Raw genomic sequence first — 13,220 nt, 5'->3', positions numbered from 1 at the left:
CACCATCTTAAGGTCATTTTGGCCAAGGCCCCAGCCTTCACATTCCCAGCTAGTTCTTCCTCCTTGGTTTTAAGTATCAGATACTGTTGAGAAGCTCTCCTCATTACCTCCTCAGTCGCCTGCATCAGATAGTTGCCCTCATTGCATCCCAGAACTTTCCTGCATTTTTTGTGCCCTGCTATGTTGTCCCACCAGCAGGTCCCCTGTAAGGACTAGGGCCTGTGAATGGCTTATCCAAAAAAGTCTTATCTGCCTTCCTTTATCCTGATCCAGTCAGTCTGGGTGCCCCCAGAGGAAAAAAGACTTCCAGCTGCAGTTGGTTTTGCTGATGTCCATATTTATCTCCTTGCTATTGGTCCCTAGGGGAGTTCTACAGCAGTTTAACCATAGTGTAAATGAAGTATGTGGGAAAGTGAGTATCTAATGTGTTTGGCATACTACAGTTAAGTGGGTTTTTTTAACCTGTCTTCTATCTTTTGCTGTTAAAATGCTAAATTATAATAAATTTTTTTTGGGGGGTTGTTTGTTACATCATTAAAAAGTTACTTTTCAAAATTACCTGTTAGATTCTGCTGCTCTTGTGGCTATGTTGAGAATTTAGTTTACTCTTCTCCTGCATTTGAAAAGCAAGCCATTTACTGATTTAGTAGACCTTAACTGGTTTCCTCTGGTTTCTTTCAGTTTTTATATACAGCAATTATACATTGAGTTTTAAAATTTAAAACTATATTGCATTTGAATTTGGTTTAAATTATACACAAGCTTCAAATTGGTTTTGAGAAGTTCCATTTCAGTTCAAAATTATTCAAATCAAATAACTTCTTCTAAAATAAATACATGTATGAATGTCATAATTAAATACTGTTCTGGATTTAAATGGGATTAAACTGACTTCAGTTTGGTATCTTTTGTGGACAGTCCATATTTTACTTCTTTGAAGACAATATTCCAAGAGAAGGATTTAGATTGATAAAGGAAATTGCAGGAAAGCTTTATGAACGTTGATCAGAATACTTGAAAAATTAACTAACATGTTCTTTATATGGTGATACATAGAATGATTTAGGTTGGAAGGGACCTTAAAAGTTGATCTAATTTCTTCTCCCTGCCTTGGCCAGGGGCACCTTCAAATGGACTGAGTTGTGTGGAGCCCCATCCAACCTGACCTCAAATACTTACAGGGATGGGCCATCCAGTTTCTCTGCCTGTTCCAGTGCCTTACCACCCTCACTGAGAAGAATTTCTTCCTAATGTCTAATCCAAACCTACTCTCTTTCAGTTTAAAGTCACTCCTCCTTAGTCCAATGACCACATGCCCTTGTAAAAAGTCCCTCTCCAGCTTTCATAGCCCACTTTAGGAACTGGAAAGCTGCTCTAAAGTTTCCCCAGAGCCTTCTCTTCTCAGTCAACCCAGGCTGAACAGCTCCAACTCTCTCAATCTGTCCTCATTGGAAAAGTGCTCCAGATCTCTGATCATCTTGTGGCCCTGCCCTGGACACACTGCAGCAAGTTCATGTCTTTATGTCGTGGTCCCCAAGATGAACACCACACTCCATGGGGTGCCACAAGAGCAAAGCAGAGGGGGAGAATCACCTCCCTCACCCTGCTGGTCCCACTGCTTTCAATGTAGCCCAGGATACAGTTGGCTTTCTGTGCTGTGAGCTCACATTGCTGGGTTATGTTGGGCTTCTCATCCACCAGCACACCCAGTTCTTTCTCTTTAGCGCTGCTCTTGATTCATTCTTTGTGGGGTCTGTACTTGTGGTTGGGATTGCCCTGACCCAAGTGCAGGACCTTGCATTTGTTGTTATCAAACTCATGAAATTTGCATCAGCACATCTCTCAAGCCAGGTCCCTCTGGATGGCATTCATTCCATCCAGCATGCCAACCACACAACACAGCTTGGTGTCAACAGCAAACTTGGTGAGCGTGCACCAATCCCTCTGTCCATGTCACTGCTAAGCAGAACTGGTCCCAGTACTGATTTGTGAGGAGTACCACTGGTTTCCACTTGGACACGGAGTCATTGACCACAACTCCTTGAGTGCAACCATGCAGCTGGTTCCTTATCCATCAAGTGGTCCATCTGTCAAATCTGTCTCCCCAGCTTAGAGACAGTGTCTAATGCTTGGCAGAAGTCCAGACTGATGATGTCAGTCTTCCCTCATCCACCTGTCTGTTTGGTTTTAGAAGGCCAGGAAATTAGTCTGACAATATTTGCCCTTAGTTGACAATATGTTGGCTGTCACCAACCATCTCCTCAGTCTTCCTGGTTGGATGGCCCATAGCAGAGCCCCACTATAATGTTGTCTGTCCCTGCCCACCCTTTATTCCTTACATATAAGGGATCATGGATCCCTAAGAGGAGCTCCCAAGAGGTTCCTCTGCCTGTCCTTCCTAAAGAGTCTATATCTTTTCATTCCAACACACCAGGAATAGTAGCCATCCCACTATTTATTTGCCAGTGATGGCAATAGGACCACACCCCTCACAGGCACACGCACATCTCCAGCTCCTCTTGTGTTTTGCCCCTTCTTGTGCATTTGCATGGAGGCATTTAAGCGGGACCCTCAACAAAGCTGGTGCTGGCTGCAGTGGCTGGAGTTCTTTTGTGGTGTACTTCAGGTTCATTACTCCTGACCTCCAAACCCTTTCCAGGCTCTGGGCAGCAGCAACTCTTGCTAGCTCTGGCATCAGTTGGTGTGAGTGGTGTGGATTGAGGTTCCCCTTCCCTGGCAACTTTTCTTTTGGAAAAGGTTTATTAACAGAAAGTTGAAAACAAATGTGAAGATATACTTGGAAAAATTCCCAGTGTAAAAACGTTCATTTCCTTATGGAGTTTAGTTCTTGAAAGGTGCTTAAAAAGTCCTGAGCATGCAGTTCTTCTCTTAATAAAGCGATGTTTACTTCAAAGCTTTTCAATGACAGCCAGAACTCCCAATTCAGTTGGAGTTACATAGAGCCCACAAAACCAGGAAGTTACATGAACTCCTTTGAGTATGCTGTCTTTTCCTTGTGCACCTGTAAGATTTACTCGAGAAAAATACACTGCAGGATAGTTGGAAATATTGCATTTGTTGTATTCAGAAGTCTTTGTGATGAAAATAATCACTATTCTTGTATTTTAAAGTAGTCCTAAACCATGGGGATAAGTGATAATGCTTATCTTTTTGGCAAAAAAAAAGTTTTGAAAAATCCAGTGTTGTGCATCATAATATCCTGAAATTTTCCAACAATATTACTGAGACAGTTTTAACTAAATGGTTCCATGCTGCTGTTAAATTAATGTGAAGTATTTATCTTGATCGTTTTCATATCTCATCTCAACATCCATTTAGTTTGAAATGAAAAATTAATAAAATTCCCACATTAGAAACTTCACATTTTAAGTTCTAGAACATCAGAATATCTACAGTTGTCCTATAAGCTGAAAACTTTTTTTTTTTTTTCTGCACAGTGGCCAGTGCTTTCTTTTGGTTTTTAATATCTCTGTTTCTTCAACGAGTTATGGAAGTTTTAAGTACTGTGAAACATTTCAAGTGTTAAAAGGCAGATTCTGAGGGCTGCATGTCCTGGGTATTTTTAGTGCTTTGCCCACTTCTAAAAAAGTATTTCTTTTCCATGCTTGTTTATCTGCTTCATTCATTTGTTATCTTTCTTTCACAGTTTTTTATATCTCAGCATTTTTGTCTAATTTATCATTTTCATATTTTTAAAGGTCCCCAGGTGCATCCAATTTTTCAACTTTACCAAAGATCTCTCCATCTCTATCAAATAATTATAACAACATGAACAACAGAAAGTAAGCAATATACCTTAAAACATTCTTTAATTAATTACCCCAGTGTAATATAAACAAAGTTCAATGTATTATAACTCCTCTCTTAAGGATTTTGAATTGCTTTGCAATATTTGGCTTGTGAATTGTTACTGGTTACTATTTCATAGCATAGGTAATGCTGACACCAAGAAATGAAACAATATTAGAAATGTTTGTAACTCTTACTCTTGAGCAGGGAAGACACTAAAAAGAATTTCAGCAGTTGTAAGGAAAGGTATAGATTTCATTTAGAGTTTATAATTCTGAAAATACATTGTTGCTATTATTATCCTGCCTGAATTTAAATGGACAACGAGAAAGGTATAAAGTACTTATCCTTATGATCAGGTTTTCCTTGTTTATTGCTCCTAAGGTGTTAGAGCAGCCTATGTACCATTACACTTAGATTCCAAATCATGACAGCTGAATCGTGTTAGCTGTAATGTAGCCAGCAGCTTAACTTCTCTTTCTTAGTGCTAGAAGTCTTGAGAGAGATCAGACTGTGTGCTTGACTTTTGCAGTGAACAAAGGCTTAGTAAGAGACTTCTCACTTTTACATTATTTACCCTTTATATTCCAAATTAGAAGGTTTTTAAAATAAATAATGGGATAAAACTCTAAAAGAAGAGCTTTTCTATTGCATCGGCCAACTTTTTGTGTAATTTTGTTGTTGTTGTTACAGTACACAACTATAAAAAAAGTTGGTGAATATAGAAAACCATGGAATTATTTCACTTTGGCAGATAATGGAGCATCTTTGAAATGCTTGAAACCAAAGAGCACTCATGTTTAATGGAAGCTGAGGGAAGTTGAAGAACTTTACTCTTACAATTCATTAAAATTTTTAGTATTTTTCTAAACATGCATTTTGTGATCACATTTGAAGATGTTAAATATTAAAAAGGTGACATAAACATTAAATATACAATATCTTCCAGTTAAATACTGCACTTATCAGAAGTGATTTTTCCTAAGGGGTGAAGTGTCACTTGTGCTTCTACCAATTGTGAGTAGCCCCAACTCTCACTGTTGAAAGTTGAAATCTGTGTAATGAACTGCAATCTATTGTACTCTGTGTGTGAATGTGTCGTAAATAGGAAGAGTTTTGTATATATGATTGTGCAAAAAGTTACTTGATCAGAGCTGAGCCTTCAGCTGAGAACTAATTTCTTCTTCTCCCAGTGTTTAGGCAAAAGGCAGTGCTATTGCCAAGCACAGCACTTAACAGTGACACTTTTTTAGGGAGCTGTGTTTTTAAATCAAACCATCAAGGCTTTCTTATTTTCTTTTTATTTTTTTTTTTTATGTTAGCTTCTTGCTGGTGATATAGTTATTTTTAGGAGGCACTTAGGAAACTTGTTGCCAGCTATTGCAACTTTTAAAGATAGTTTGTTCACACAATTTACCTGATTTTAATTTTATTTCTTGGTTTATTTTGGAGCCAAAAGGTGAGCTTTTAGAACTTGAGAAAAAATTTTGGGGTTTAGAGGTATGTTTGTTTGTTGTTATTTTACAAGTTCTAATTTTCAACAGAAATACATTTTTAAAATGAAGTCATATAAGTTTTAGATTTGGTAAGGAATTGGTCCTTTTAAGTGATTTGACTATAACTTAAGCATTTGTAAATGAGTTAATAGGTACATGTACTCTGTAGTATTATGAAATACCAGTCATTTTTCTCTTCTCTATCAAAACACAGTACATCTGGATGTTATCTGAGACAGATATTCAGTGCAGAAGTATATGGTTTTCCTTACAATGCAGTAATCCAATTATGATGACTTAAAAATATTTTATAAATCACAAATTAATAATTTAATATAAGATGTAATACAGATTAATCTTTAGCAGCACTTATCTCAGAGTCTGTGTTCAGTGATGAAGTCATATCCATTATATACTTTGTACTTTAAAATACATACTTTTGCATTAAGAATTCTTGGCTTCAAATATTAAATTGGAAGATACATTTCTGTATTTAATTCTGTTATATAATTGTGAGTTCAGAATGTTCCACTCTTCTTGCAAATATTTCCTTGTCTAAGAAAGTATTTCTTTTTAATTAATTAATAATACTATCTTTGTTACTATCTTAGTTAACTATTTAATGTCAACTTTGTCTTGAATTTATTTCCATGCTTATGCTTCTGCCTTATTTATATTATATTGCACCTTGTCCTTAGTACGTTAGTGAAATTATACATTTGTAGCTTTCTAGAACCTCTTGGCATCCCCATATGGGCATGAGATGCTGTGACTCTAAAGGAGATACCAGCATTTGGTTTGAAGATAATTTTAGCTGACAAATATGATTTATAAGGCAGAAAAAATCAAACAGGTTGTGTGTATTAATGGTCGTAAATAGTAGTCATTGCAAATCTGCTTTTGCAATTACTAGAGCTCACCTGTAGAGTACAAGTTATGTTAAAAACCTGAAAGATTCATGGTTTTTTTATATGGTACACATTTCTGTAATGTTTTTCTAATCCAGGAGGTGTTCTGTGTAAGAGTAAGCCTCAGATTGGTAGATACTTAATTTTGTGTTAAGGTAGTTGTACATTAGATACCAGAAACAGCTTGTGCAAATTTTATCCAGTCTGAAGCCTTCATTTATGTAAATGTGAGTTTGCCTTTGATGGAATGGAGGATTCCAAATAATTGATCATTGATGTTCTTTTGCCTTTACTGGTGATCTTACTGAAAGAATAACACAGGAGGATTAGCATAGTGTGTGTTAATGGATTCAGAAGAGCAGGGAGAGACATGCATCTTTTAGGTCTTACTGGAATTTCTGTTTATTGTTGTTAATAAAGCAATACATATCATATACAGTGTTTTTTAAATTATGTGGAATGGAGATTAAAAACACCTGAACAGGGATTTTGCTTGGGGAATTAAGTGGGAAGTTGTTCTGTTTCCTTCATTTGTAACCATTGCTTTAGGCTCCTAAAATGACTTGTTTGCATCATTTAGTGGTGTCAGCCTGTCAAGGGCAGCTTTGTTTATATGTGTGGTATATTTCAACATGCTTATTCTAAGAAGTATAAGTGTTAATTACATTGCATTACCTCTAAAAACAGTTTCTTCATGTTGTACCTGATACATAACCAAATATTATGACAAAGGCAATTTAAATATAATGTTATATTTTGCTTTCCAGACAATGATAATGAGCAAAAAATAAACATAGTTATCTTTATGTAGTGACATGGGCCTCTCCTACTGCTTCAGGTATCTCTAAAATCTGATGAAACCTGATAATAGATTTCTTAAAGGGGCTGGTCACAAAAATACATTGGCAGTGCATTAAAATGGTTGAAATATTACAGAGCTCAGTAAGTCTTCTCAACTTCTAATTTTCTGTACTCATTGCAACTCAAATTCTTTTATGTATGTACCCGTTGGTACATGGCATTCCTCTGTCAAATTAGGTCTTTTTCAATTCTAGTGATGCTTTTCCAGTCTTCTCTGTTCAACATCGATGCTTCACAGAGCTCTAACTGTACAGTGAGTGCTCTGGGTTTGTCATCACTGTTTGAAAGCTGCTTTAATGTCTAAAGGCACATACAGAAGGTACAAACAAGTCATTTCAGATCTAGCACATGCAGTTCAAAATTTATAGATCTACAGATAGTAAAATCTCATTTGGAAACCTCCTTTACCATTTTTGCCATTTCAAGAGCTCTGTTCAAGGGTCTGAAGATGGTTTCATGTTTTCAGATCTTGCCTTACTTTTGTGAAGCTATTTTTTGTAAGAACTGTTAGTATTTTCTTTCTGTTACTGCTCTTACTTGACTGGCTTATCCTAATCCTAGCCCTCTGCTTTTCCCTGCATGGTTCCTTCCTTAAAGTTAGGAAGGTTTTGCAGGAAAAGCAGCTGGAGGCTTGGGGACACACAGTTATCACAAGTTACTTTTTCTAGGATATTTCTGTTTGAATTAAATTAGTGTAGACTTAACTTGCATCTTTCTTTGCTTTCCATTGTTAGCTACTTATTATTGACTGTTAATAATAATTTCTTTTTCATCCATCTTAAAAGCATAAAAAGCAAAGCAACAATGTAATTTATATAAAAATAATTTTTCCACAACAAAACAGTTTGCAAATTGATGGAGCTGTAAAGAGACATCTCCTAGTATCCTCCAAACAGTAGGCAGTGTTTTGTAGGATGTTTTGATAAAATATCATAGAACCATGAAATAAAAATAAATTAATAGACCTGACTCACAGGATGAGTGGTAACATTAATCTCTAAACCTCTCAAATATATTTCTGTGGGCCAGTACAGAAGATAAAAGAGCTCCTTTCCCTTTTGAGAAGTAAACTGACAGTTTGTCCCTTAGAGTAAATACACACTGCATCTATCTGCACTGCAATTATCTTGAACTAAATTATCGTCATGGTACTCAGCTAATTTGAGAAAATCTTTCACATGAGTAAGCTACAGCCACAAAATACCAGTTGCATTTCCTTAGCTTTCTAGTGTCCCTCCAAAGTTGTCAATTTGTGAAGGAGGGAAAGCTGCAGAGAAGGAAATAAAAATGAAAATCCCTAGAAGAATTACATTCAATTTGTTCATTACCCCTACATCTAAATTTCAAAGAGATTTCTTTTTTATTAAGCATATGAACAGTGTTATCTGTAAGTCAGGTCAGGACAGCAGTAGGAAGGAAGCAAGGCTGAAAGTGTAGAAGCTTGTTGTGTACCCTGTGTGTGTGCATTGCTGTTACTGCTGTGCACTGCTGGATTGGTTGTATTGTGGGGGTTGCATTAGCACCAGTGGCAAGCTTGTGGTTTTGATTCCTGGGGGAGCTAAGGCTTACCAGCCTAAGGGAATTGGAGTTCACTGCAGTAACTGGGCTGCAGCTGGGCGATTGAAGGTAATTTTTCCTGGGGATCTCTCATACGTGGATGAATGCTAACTTTATAGGGTTTTTTCCATCAAGAATGACCAGTGAAAACAATACCTCTTAGCTAGTTTGGGGGCAAGCCAGAGAGCAGAGAAAATGCATATCTATAGAAAAGGGAAGGACTAATGGGAAAGTCAGCTATTAAAAAGAAATGAGCAGATGTAAAAGTGTGATAACGGCAGCTTTATGGACAGTGGAGCTGTAAACTACACAAATTTCTAAGACCATTGAAAGAGGGAGAAATTTTCATCCCCGTCTGTTTGAAATTTTTAATAACTTCATTAAAAAACAATAGTTATTTATGAAAAGTGAGTAATTGTGCACTGAGGAGACAGTTGGAATTCAGTAAAAGGGCATGATAGTGTTCAGGAGTAATGGCTGGAGTCTAACCTTTGGGCACTTGCATCCTCAGACTTTTGCAATTACGAATCTCAGTTTTTTATCGGGATTGATTCTTTGCACAACATATTTTTCCTTCATTCTTAGCATCTGACTTTCAAATTTTTGTTTATGTTCTAATATGAATGATGCTTAATAGCTGCAGAAATACTCCTGAACTTTAGATAAAGCTGCTGTCACACAGATTTCATTATGATCAGCGCCTGAAATGGTTAAAGTGGTTGTGGTTGCTTGGTTTTTTCTAACATATTGCAAAACATTTCCTTACAAGATTTCTTAACCTTTCTAGTGTTCTCAGATATTCTCACTTTACTGTTCTGAGGGTTAGTTTATATTTGATATTTTTGTATTTCATCTGGAAACAAATTGTTTTAAATCTCATCATTTTACCTATTTCAGTCTTCTGCAGTTCCTTCTGTCTGCAAACAAATGCAGCATAGATTTATACTGAAGTTGTTGCAAGGCATTTTGCGCATTCCTTTACCTCTCAAGGCTTTTCTGCATTTGCATGCTGGATTGTGCTGTCCTAGCAGGGAAGCTATAAATAGACTGTCTGATGCAGTGAGGCAGCTATGCCACAGTGGCCTTGGAAATCTCAGCTTTCACCTGTAACTCTGCATTCCCATTCCCACCGACCTCACTCTTGCAGTTGCAGGATGCAAAAGGAACATAAATGATTGATTGCTGCTGGTGGTGTCTAAAGTCTGAGTGTTTTAAATATGATAGAACAATGAAGAATAGAGTAAGCTGTGAAGCTGCTCCCATAAAAAATGGGTAGGGATGTAATAATTGCAGTTACTGCAGTACGTTTGATTTTGGTTGTTGGTGACATTTAAATTGACATTAATGTAATTACATTAAAGTTAAGTGTTTTAAATCTTTACTTGTTCGCAAAAGTTAGTTTAACATTTTTAATCATTTAAGTCTATAAAGTACTTGTATGCTTTAAAGTACTATAGAGTACATGTTTACATTGTGAAAGATGTCTTGTTTTCTTACAGTGTGAAAAATTCAAACTATTGTCTCCCATCATATACTGCTTATAAGAATTATGATTATTCAGAGCCAGGAAGACACAATGAGCAGCCAGGCCTGTGTGGCTTGAGTAACTTGGGGAATACATGTTTCATGAATTCAGCAATTCAGGTATGTACCTTAGAATAAAATCAGCTAGTGTTATTACTTGAAAATAGTATCTTGTTTTATTTTGTCATTTTCAAAACTGATATTAAGAGATCTGATAAGTAGCGGGATAAGATTTAAAGTGAAGAAATAATACATCTTTATTGGTCTACTTTAAAAGTTGATTTACATAGCTGCATTCATAATGCTCAATGTCAGAAAGAGGTTTGACCAGTGTTCTACATGAGTGAACTCTTGAAGTTGGATTCTTTGCTTTTTGTAGTAATTGCCATTCATATTATGTTACAAAAACTGCCTTTTCCTTTTGAAATGCACTTGAGTACCAATTGCAGTACTGAAAAAAGTGTCAAAAAGTAGATGACTGATAGATTACTGGGCCTTTATTTCTCACTCATTATGTACTTTTATTGCACAGGTTAACATGCAGGAACCTTGGAAAATATTTTCCTTTGACCTTTCAGAATAGCTATTTCATGGATGGGATATTTTACAGGAATGCATTCGCTTGTTCTTTGCTATGAATGCAAGAGAAGTACTAGTATATCTAATACTCCTCTACCAAGATGAAGAAACCTTAGTGTTCTAATTTTAAATGGAAGCTGCAGTTGCTGAATAATTGACAGTCAGAACTAGGAGTTTTGTTTGGTTATGTTTAGTTCTCGAATTCACCTTTTGTTGTTGGAGCAGTCTTCTGTCAACAGAACTGTTATGTATATTTAAGTTCTTGTTCACATATTTTCCTGCTGAGTATGAAAATATTAGATCTTAACCAAGCATGCTGCATAGTTATCCTCGTTTCCTCCTTGGTCATGACAAGAGTTCTTGGCCTATGTTTATGATTTCTTTGGGTAAAATTAAAGAAAACCCAAAACTACAACCCAAACATTGCAGTCGTTATTTAGCCTGTTGGAGTAAAAAAGGAATTTCAGCTACATTTGTATGAAGCTGTTGAAATTTGTTCAGAAGAAAAAACACACTGTTCCAGAGTGTCATAGTGTGTGTAGATACTTCTGTCCCTTCTTTGTGATGACAATCAATGAATCATTTGGCCTTAGTTTTCTGTAGCTTCCTCTTAGGTAGCTGCAGAGAGCCAAAAGCTCTCCCCTTAGTCTTGTCTTCCTCGGATTGAACTAATGCATACAGCTCTGCCTTTCCTTGTATATTGTTGTTCAGTCCCTTGACCACATTGGTGTCCTTTCTCTGCTCTTTCTTACACTGGGGAGCCCTAAACTGGACAGTGCTCCTGCAGCAGTCTCACAAGTTCCAAATGGAGGGGAAGATTTGCTCCCTTTTGCCTCTGACTGCAGTTGCTAATACAGCCCAGTTTGCAGCTGGATACCTTCTCCATGGGGATGAACGGCAGGATCACATTTCCACAGAAAAGAACTGCTGGGTCATAATGCAAAATTGCTTTCTAGCCTGTCAGCCTTCACCTGTTAGTGGTATATAGGGTAATTCCATGCTTGTTCCATACTTATTGATACAAGGCATCCATAAAACTAAACTTGTTTGTAAAAATGTTTTCATGAAGATACTTGAAGAGCAGTTGAACAGTGCAGAAATTAAATATTTTTTTAGCATGCTTTGTGAAAGATGGCTAAACTGAAAGGGGGAAGGACACACATTTTGCAGTGTCCATTCTAATTAAAAATGCTACACATAACCTCTCATGATTACTGAATTGTGTCATTGTGTTGTTGGAAAGAAAAGCATGTGGTTTTGTCTTGTGCATCAACCAGAATTATGTTTTAGGTTTGAATTCAAAGAATATTCTTGCTAAAGTTTTTTTGATGATTCTACCTTGTTCATCAGGCTATACTGATTAAATAAGGATAATTTTATTTACTCATTCAAACCTTAATTGAGCTGGTATATGTGATTTGCATGTATGTAATTCAAAAGTAACCTTTAAGTTAGAATTTGAAGCATGGGTTTTTGCCTTTAGGAGTCCTGTGCAGTATAACAGACTTGTTACACATCATATCATTATCCCATTGTGTTAAACAGATTTCATTCTGAGGTCTGCATTAGAAATTAAATCAGCTTTGACTTCATTGCTTTTCAGTTACATCTAGAGAATTAAGTTTTCAAATAATTCTGAGAAACTGTAGTGTAAATTAATAAACACAGGTTTGCTGATTACCAAGACAGTGCTCTAGGTAAGAAAATGAGGTGTTTATTGAGCAGTGTAGCTTTTAGTTTGGCATAGTACCTTTAATATGTCCTTGAAGGTGTGTTTTTTCAAATGCATTATTTAGTGGCTTTCTTAGCAAGGAAGTGTATCTTTCAGTTCATCCTACTGTATGTCTCAGTGAAAGTACTATTCAGAGTTTAATGTCATCTAAGAAATCCATGGAAGTGCAGTTTAGTGAAAGTATATGTTCTTCACTGAGGTGTGACAGGCTGCAGTCTTCCTCTTGCCACCACTTTCATCTTTTCTCAGTTACACAGAAAGCGTGCATTTCGCTTTGCTAATTTGCTATTAATTTCATGTTTTATCAAAGTAACATTGGATTATTATGCCTATAGCTGGAGCACTCTGAATATGTTTTGATCTGTCTTAGTCTTGGAAGCAACAAAAAAATGGGCCCAAATAGTATGTGAATGGCAAAACCGAGAATTCTGCTGGGGAATATTGGCTGCTCTAGGCATTTACCTGGGTGATGGAGGACACCCTCAGCAAGATAAGAGATCACACAAATCTGCAATGAGGATTTGCTATATCATATGGCTGTGCTGCCATTCGGAGGGACTTCAGTGGGCTGGAACCTCATGAAGTTCAATCCCAGGACATGCAGAGCCCTGTGCCTGGGGAGAACAGCCCCAGGAACCGGTACCCCCCCTACTGCAGCAGGGGGTCAGCGGCTGGATGGAAGGCAGCTTGGCAGAGAAGCACCCAGGATCCTGCTGGACAAAAAGCCAGCAGTGTGTTCCTGTGGCCAGGGCA

At 36.9% G+C, this 13,220-nt stretch overlaps 1 protein-coding gene across 4 annotated transcripts in view; it reads left to right on the top strand.

Moving 5' to 3' along the window:
- USP15 (ubiquitin specific peptidase 15) overlaps window positions 1–13,220 on the top strand; it is a 60,506-nt gene that overhangs the window by 30,379 nt on the left and 16,907 nt on the right. For 2 of the 4 annotated variants that reach the window (XM_054631992.2, XM_054631998.2), the window contains 2 exons: window positions 3,720–3,803; window positions 10,132–10,276. In XM_054631992.2, the coding sequence (XP_054487967.1) occupies window positions 3,720–3,803; window positions 10,132–10,276 (229 nt within the window). The remainder of the gene's footprint in view (window positions 1–3,719; window positions 3,804–10,131; window positions 10,277–13,220) is intronic. The other 2 variants (XM_054631993.2, XM_077178873.1) reach the window with 1 other exon arrangement.

Source organism: Agelaius phoeniceus, chromosome 5, assembly GCF_051311805.1.
Source record: "Agelaius phoeniceus isolate bAgePho1 chromosome 5, bAgePho1.hap1, whole genome shotgun sequence".
Classification (NCBI taxonomy): Eukaryota; Metazoa; Chordata; class Aves; order Passeriformes; family Icteridae; genus Agelaius; species Agelaius phoeniceus.
Note: the sequence above shows the minus strand (reverse complement) of the source record. Positions and strands in the feature narration are given on the sequence as shown.